General features: G+C 32.3%; 1 protein-coding gene across 7 annotated transcripts in view; it reads left to right on the top strand.

Annotated features, from left to right (window-relative positions):
* Nucleotides 1-8,439, top strand: part of LOC117121174 (E3 ubiquitin-protein ligase TRAF7-like) — a 102,129-nt gene that overhangs the window by 74,412 nt on the left and 19,278 nt on the right. For all 7 annotated transcript variants that reach the window (XM_033266286.1, XM_033266288.1, XM_033266285.1 and 4 more), the window contains one exon: nucleotides 5,953-6,048. In XM_033266286.1, the coding sequence (XP_033122177.1) occupies nucleotides 5,953-6,048 (96 nt within the window). The remainder of the gene's footprint in view (nucleotides 1-5,952; nucleotides 6,049-8,439) is intronic.

Here is an 8,439-nt window from a genome sequence, read left to right as displayed (position 1 = left end):
TATGTATATATATATACTTATTTATTTACTTGGCCAATTGTAGTAGGACGTGACTTATTAAGTGTAAGGGAACAAAACACCAAAAATTCATGCCCTCAAATAATGTTGTAATTCACAAGAATCTAATGAACAGATATTTTTAAAGACCTGCCAATGACCTTTACAATGTTCTAATAAACAACAAAACATAGTATCAATTATGGCCTCGCGTCTGTCATTTTTGGGAGTCACCCTACTCATATTCTATTTGCGTATAATCAGTGGATCCTTAGGTTTTCAAAGTAATCTTATTTGCATATTAAAGAAGTCAAACTTTCAAATTCATGTTTACTAAATCTTATGAGCTCTCTCGTCATGCCTTTAGAGTGGCCATTTTTCAAGCAAGTGCAGGTGAAGCCAGGCACATACTACGTCAAGAGTCGGCCAACACTCCTCCTTCGAGATCAGTCTGTGCATGTGACATCATTTTCCATGGCAATCTGCTTAGTCTGCCCGATCACCACCAGAAGGACCCCACTGGAAATAAGTCGTCTTCTAAGCTTTCGTGGGCTATCCACCCAATCAATCAATCAACAGACGACGGAGCTTCGTCATCAAGTACACTCACAGAGCGCAGGTGGATTCCTTGGCTAACCTCCATCCGGTTGTGCTCAGCCAAATCTTCAATGGATCTTTCCTCTAAGCACCACCCCTTAGATATTGTTGCCAAGGTCCAATAAAACAAGTGCGTGAAAACATATGCAAACACGTTCGTTTGTGGGACAACACGAGTTTAGAGACAATGCACGTATTCCTGGCCCAGGTCTGACTGCTCAGTTGTTAAGTTTGATTGACATTCCTTAAAGGTCCATTGTTTAGGATCAAACACATTGGAGCTTAGCACTTTAGTAAACTATAACATCTGCAGTACCACCGACCATCAAATTTTATACTGGACGTGTAACTATTCACACATGACACTGTCAGTTTCAAACCTGTATACTTTATGACGACAACTGTCTTCTTTAAATCAAAGCTTATGTCAATCATGAGTAAGACCAGTAGCAGTGATAGGTGTCAATCATATCTGTATTTTGCCTCATCATGCGTTGCCTGGTCACAATTGTACATAGTCCAGGTACAAGTGGTAACTGTAGGTGTGAAACTCCTCAATTTTACTTTATTACTTGAAATGCTGTGTAATTTTCTAGTTGCTGAAAGGTGTCAACATTTGAAAAAACGGAAACAAATTTTTATGAACTGTAATGAACGTGTTAATTCATATGGTCTGCATGATTGCACTGTTTACTATCAAGATAAAAAAAATTATTCATCGCATAAAATGTTGAAATGCCTTTAGCATTTGATGCGAACCTTCTGTTGAAGAATAGGTTTTATGCCAAGTCATGCAAAACTAGAAAACTGTTCTAATCGACTGGTTTGGTATTATATGTTTATAGTAGATAACTTAAAACAAGAGGAAACCGAGAACCCTGCTGGCCAATCTTCCAGCAGTCAAGTAAATTCAACATCATGCTTTAAATACAGCTGTTAGGTAATATCAGAGGCTTGAGATAATTTTTGCTTGACTTTAAAGGGGGGAAATATTGTTCCCTTTCCTCTCCCAAGGGTCTTTCAAAATCCACTTATCAATTACTTTAAACACAGTTTGTAGATAACTGTTCAATTTTACAAAGTGCTTGTTAAGCCCTAGGGTGTAATTTTAGTCCTTGTCATTGCATAGACCATAATAGCAACGTTTACAGGTTCCATTGATTTGCTATAAGAAGAAAGCTGTCTTTTAACGATTTGTTACAGTGTAATTTAAGATTACAATCAGAATGTATTGAAAACCATGTATATTGTAGAAATTAATGTTCCAATTTAACAGCGATTAGATATGTCAAAAGTTGGGTTTTTTTTAAATATGGGAAAAATGTATTTGTTTATGAAAAAAATATGAGTTTCTTTAGAATATAAACTTTAATATTTTAATATTTTTTGTATGTATGTGGGTGGGGTCTTGGAGATGTGAGGTGATTTCAAATTAAAAAATGGATTAACCAGTTACTAATTATACCAAAACAACTTTTAGTTGAAAATTGCTGAAAATCTTATTTTGATTGAACATGTAGGAAGATAGGGGGCGAGGTTATATGAAAGATGGATTGCAGATGATAAACAGAAAGGAAGTGAAATGGTCAAGCATAGATGGAAAAAAATCTCCAAATGCAAACAAATTTAAATAAATATGGAGGAAGATAGTTAAAAATGGAAGGAATTAAATTAATTTTCAAGGCTGTCTATTAAATTTTACTTACTTGTTTTAAATCAACAATAGTTATTCATTTTACAACTTTGCTGTTTTAATTCATTTCCAGTTCCTTCCATATTTGCACTTTTCAAAGTAATCAATTAAAGAATGCCCTCAGAAGTTTAAAGAAATCCAGACACTGCGATATATACACAACTTCCATGTCTTCCACTTAAAATAACTGTGTGTAGGTTTGTGTTTTGTATAATGTCTATAGTTGTATTGGAAGTTTTTAGTAGATAAATTTAATAGATTGGGAATAAAGTTCATATAAAGTGATAGGCTCATAAAAAATATCATAACTGTTTGAAGATTCCAAGATTTTAATCACTGTAGTAATTATGTATCTAACCGATGGGTTATTCCCATAGGGAAGTTTTTTGGTGAACAACTTACTGTCAAATTGAAAGCAATTATGTTTTAAAGAATTACTTAATGAACGATCTACGTAATACTCCAAGATCGAAAGTACCGGAGGACTTGTGACATTGATCACAAAACTGATGCAGGTTTTTTTTTTCACTGAATCTTAGTATAAGTGATTGCATCAGTATGGATAGTTGATCAGGGGGTTCGCGCGATTTTGATAAACTGAATTTTCTTTTGGCTGCTGTAGTGATAAGAGCATCATTGATTGTCGAGCTTCCTACGTAAACAGCATGTTTTCAATTTGCGTGCAAAGCAAACCGCATTCTGCTAAACTCTAGTATCGTGAGGAAGGATGTTAGCCATGCTCGTGTTTGATGCCTGCGCTGCTGAAACTTTAGAGTCTCTGGGTTTAAAGGTCAGTATGAGTTCACCAGGAAATGCTGCGTGATGATGTAACGGAATGTGAGCGCGTGGTACATTAGTGGCAGTTGTGCAAATTAACATTTTACTTTGTGGCCTGAGTTTTGAGTGCTTAGCGGGTTTAGTGTGTATTTGGCATTACTGTGGAAGCCAACTTTGATACCGGGTTTGATAAACCCCACACTTAACGCTTTTGCTTTTTGTTGTCTTGCGTTTTCAAAATGCCTCCTTTTTCTGAGATTATGTTGAATAAGGATATTGAAGTGAGTACCTAATTCTTGATATCTTCATTATTTGAAAAAAAATCAGCTTGAAAATTTGTTATTCTCGGTAAACTTAGCAGGCAATGTACTAAATAAATATAGGATGTTTAAGTCTATAATATCATTAGCTAAAAAACTTGTATTTTGTAAATTAAAAAAAACCAAGATTTTCATGGTTTTTATTGTCTATACTTAATCAGTCTTTCATCCAATTTTTTACTAGCATTCTTTGAAGTATTATTATTTTATCCTATATATTTGCAGATTAGGGTATCTGTATGATGCAGTGCGAATGAACTTTCTTATTCAACATTTTTTTACTATGGGCAACATAGTTCTCATGAACTAATGTTACTTTTTTTTGTATCAATATTTAATATCCTCATTAGTTAAAAGTGTGAGTGGATGGTTGGTGTGTGCTCACTATTTATATTTCTTTCTGTCAATAATAGAAACTACATAAAAATAATATGATTTGCAGAATCTCTGTTTTTACAACCAATTTATGGGTCTATCGAGTGTAGGTATTATTTTAATATTGTTACTTTGTGAGAGAAACATGTTTTATTTAATTTTGAGTTGAAGCTAAAATTTCTTTTAAATATATGAATTCAAATATTGAATTTCAATTTTTTGGTTTTCTCAGTCTTAAAAATATATCTCTTCACATTTGATTAAAAATTGAGATTAAGTTTGCGCAAATGAGTTTCTGAAGCGGTAGCGCAATGTACAAAGTTTCATTCCGGATGTAATCAAAGTAAAAAGCCTTCGGGGGATATGTTGGGTCGTTCATTATCTCTTGTATTTCTAAGGTCGATATGCTTACGATAAAACCAAAATAGGCCTAATTGCTAATAGGTCATCTTTAATGCAATACTTTCAAATTCTATTTTGCAACATCTTCTATTTCCTTGAGGTTTTACAGTTCTGTAAGGCAAGATTTTTTTAATACCTTATTTAGCACCTGCCGCCATGAAAAATGAAAATTTCAGAAAAGGTTTACTTTATTTTTATTACGCCCGCCGCTGCTTTGAAAGCTCCAAGAATAAGATGTATATTTCTTCCTATTTGTATAAATTTAAAGCATATAACCATCCTATTACTATCACTGTTTACCTTCAACAATACAATTTCATTTTTTATAAGACTCGTTTAAGTCATCTATCCACTATTTATATCTGATTTATTTCTGGTCCAGCTTTAAAATATATGGACCTGTCTTTATAATTTAGCACAGTAGGAAGTCAGTAGTGCTACGTACCAGTGTCTGCAATCTGTATACTTCTGACCCTTCACCTCAAATGTCTTCTGTTGTACCTCATGTCCAATTGTGTTGATAGCCAATGTCAGTTAAAACGTGAATTTCATGGAAAATAAAGATATAGAGTAGTTTAATATTATATATTTATTTATATAAATATAAATGTTTATTATTTATATTTATATGTATATTCATATGTGTTTTTAAATGTTATAAATATAAATATGTATTTATAAGAAATTCAGCTTGTTTTGCGTGATTTTTTTTATCAAACTATATAAAATAAAATAAAAAATGTAAATAAAAAACTTATAACAAAACTTTTTTTAATCTATTGTACATTATTGTTTATCTTGCTTTTTGTGCCCCTCATTTTCTCTGCTAGCCGCCTCGTTTTTTATCTGCATGAATTATAACATTTTAATTTTTCTTTCTTTTTATTGTTATCCCCTTATTGGGATTCCTTCCAGTGGATGCTTAGTTTATTTTGTCATTCTGATCGGATTTTCTCTACTGTTCCGTTTTAATTTTAAATAGTTTTGCATTATGTGGCCGTTTGCTGTTTTATTGGTTTTTCCCATTTGCCTTTTAAAATTTATATATATTTATATATATATGTATATACACACATACACACATATTTGTATACTTCGAAGTACATAATAACAAATAATGTGGTTTTCATTTTACCCCAAATTATTTCTTTTTGTTTTAAATGCCATATAGTCTTCACTTTTAAATTTGGTACCATCGTGATTGAAATTGCAACATTCTAACTTATCAATATGCTTATGTCATATCGTTCATTTTAAATGAATTAGTGAATGTTTACGTTTGATCAGTCTTGATACGTACGCATTTATCACGAAGAAGTCAAAAGTTAATAAAGATGTTTCCTTTTGTGTTTCTCCTTCTAATTGCATGTAACTACACATAAGGGAATAAAGCAATCGATATGTCTTATTTGGTTTTATTAGCCATCTTGTCATGAATTAAGAAAACTTGTAAACCACAACTTGGATGAATCTGAACAGAAGGTGGCTATGTAGCCGATGATGGCCTTGTAGATTCTCCACGGGGAAAATTTTTAATTTTGAAAAAAACCATCAGAAAGTATCAACTCTATAATAATCATGTGTGTGTTTGTTCAGTCAGTGACTAGAAGCTTTGGAGATAAAATCAACGGGCATCGTTAAAAAGTCACCGTTTAGACGCCAAAGTGAAACTTTAAGCAAAACTTGATGGGTATCGTTGGCAGGTGTTTAGTTGTCGTGCAAGACGCGTTGGAACATTCACTGGGAACTGTTAGAGAAAGACTCACTATGTTTATATATTCTTCCCTACAGCCAGAGGTACTGGTTTTCACCGAGGCACCGAATCGCAAATTGTTCTGTATGCTATGCCGAAAAGTGTTTAAGGACCCGGTCATCACACAATGTGGGGTGAGTTTTATTCCTTTTTAATATCTCCTTTTAATATAGAAAGAATTAGTATTAGTTGGCCTACCTAAACTTTCCTGTTGCTAGTAGTTTTACAATACAATTTACAGGTGTCATTTTCACCTGTTTGTTACAACCTTCATTTACATATTTTGCACCTGCTTTTGTGATCGCCTGTGGATAAATTGTGTTATTTTCTCCTGTATTTCGATAACTTTTTAAATTCAATAAACATATCATTTTTGCAAGCTGTGATTGTTCAGCATAAACTTTTGCGTTTATCATATGAGTTGCAAAATTACAAGGACACCTTCAGAAAATATGTAACATTTTGCAGAATAAACTTACATACAATGAAAGAAGCTACCAAACCTTCTGATATAAATTAAAATGGCCAATCATCAGTGTGTTCTGCCTCATGATTATTTCATCTCCTAAATGTTTATTTAAATATTGATGAAAGTGTGTTTAAGTGCATAAAACAATGAAATTGAACACTGTAGATAAAAAACAAGTCCATTTAAAAAAGCAACAAAATTATAAAATCCAACAAGAGTTCATTTGAGTGCAAATGAAAAAAGAAATTCAGTACCATAGTGGATGACTCTAATGCTTAAGTAAAGTGCTTTAATATTGCTGTTATTCTCATTGACCAGCTTATTAGATTATTACTTATTTGCTGATTTGTACATTTATTATAAATTTATTAATACTCACCATAGTAATTTTTATTTTTTAATAGTTAATTCATAACTAACATATCAAACTTTCATATTTCTTGCAATTAATGTGGCTGCCACTTGACTCGGCAGTTTTTCTTTAATCTAATTTTCAAAATTATAAAATACATATATCTGCAGGCTATGTTTTACCGATTGAGTCTTATTTTGGATATGTTTATGGGGGAAAACGGTTAATCTTTCATTCGCATTGTAGATCATTGGCCTTTTACAAGCCTCCACTGATGAAAACTAAAAGTACAACTTACGAACGAGCATAGGCTTATCTGACTTCCTTTTGACCAAATGCAGCAAAGATATACTTGCATTTGGCTTTGGCTTTTACGTGGACCTGTAGATAGAATGGTAGATAGAATAACGGCCTGGTGTCAATGTTGATGAGTGCCTCGGAAATCTGTGTCACAGTTGAGTGAGCACAACATTATGAAGCGTCAGTTCGTAAGAAGAGGTGGACTGATACGTCTTCATCAGTTGGGAACGAAACAACTTTTACATCAAAAATATGCAAAGGAATTTGTTCCTAATTTAAAGTAAACTTCCTACTGTTTGATTGGGATGAATTTTGTCCTATGCTTCTGTTTATAAATCAAGATTCATGATTTAATATCAATTTATTGCAGAACAAATGGATGCTTTGAAATATACAATTGATAATAAAATAATTTTGATTGCATAATGGAGATGTGATCAAGTATATTTTTTCGGTCTGTTTAAAGAAAACAAAAAATGTACTATAAAATAATTTGCTTTGAATGATAATCTCAGTACAGTAGGAGAGATAAAAAATATTTATTTTATGAATTATTGTCCGTGCCATTCTTTATCTTGTATGCCATCGACTCTTCCTCTCCCCTGCCTACATTTCCTAGGCTAGCCTAGTCTGTGCACTTCTTTGTCTTGATGTCATTGCTTGCTCTCCCATACCTACATTTCCTAGGCTAGACTAGTCTGCCATTCTTTATTTTGTATGTCATCGACCCTTCCTCTCCCCTTGCCTACATTTCCTTCACTTTCCTAACACGTCTTCCTCAATATTGTATAGCGCTAGGCCATCTTTTGTCGTCTCACAGTGGCCAAACTCTCTAGTTTTCCTTTTTCTATATTAATGTAATATTAGTAAGACAAAAATTTGTTTTTTTGTAGCCATTCCCATTTGTCTTTTAGTCATCCCCGTTACACTCAGCACTCTTTTTTCCATGTCTAAATTTTCAGTGCATTTTATATTACAAAACATTTCATTTTAATACTAATCTTTACATTTTATGTTACATTTCATATTATCAAAATCATTACACAAGGTTACGTTAAAATATAAGGCCTATAAAGTTAAAATACATAATGTTATATCCACTAAGAAAACTTTAGCTTAATAAATAAAATGAATGAATAAATAATGCTTTAAGATTGTGAAGATTCAGATTAAGTTTTATTCATTCAATATGGAAATAGCAGTGAGTACATTTTCATGTCATTGAAATTTTATATATATAAAAAAAAGATTGGTTTCATGTAGATAAAATATACATCAAAATAATAATAATATTAATAATTTGGATTTGTAAAGCGCAAAATACATAGTCTCTATGCGCTAGAAATGTGCAAATTAAAATAAACTAAAGAGAAAAAATTAAAAAATGGCTATTAAAAACGATAT

This window comes from Anneissia japonica, unplaced genomic scaffold, assembly GCF_011630105.1.
Source record: "Anneissia japonica isolate Jap-2015-1 unplaced genomic scaffold, ASM1163010v1 scaffold993_len1110182_cov180, whole genome shotgun sequence".
Lineage (NCBI taxonomy): Eukaryota > Metazoa > Echinodermata > Crinoidea > Comatulida > Comatulidae > Anneissia > Anneissia japonica.
The sequence above is the reverse complement of the archived record's forward strand: the minus strand, read 5'-3'. Positions and strand labels throughout refer to the sequence as shown.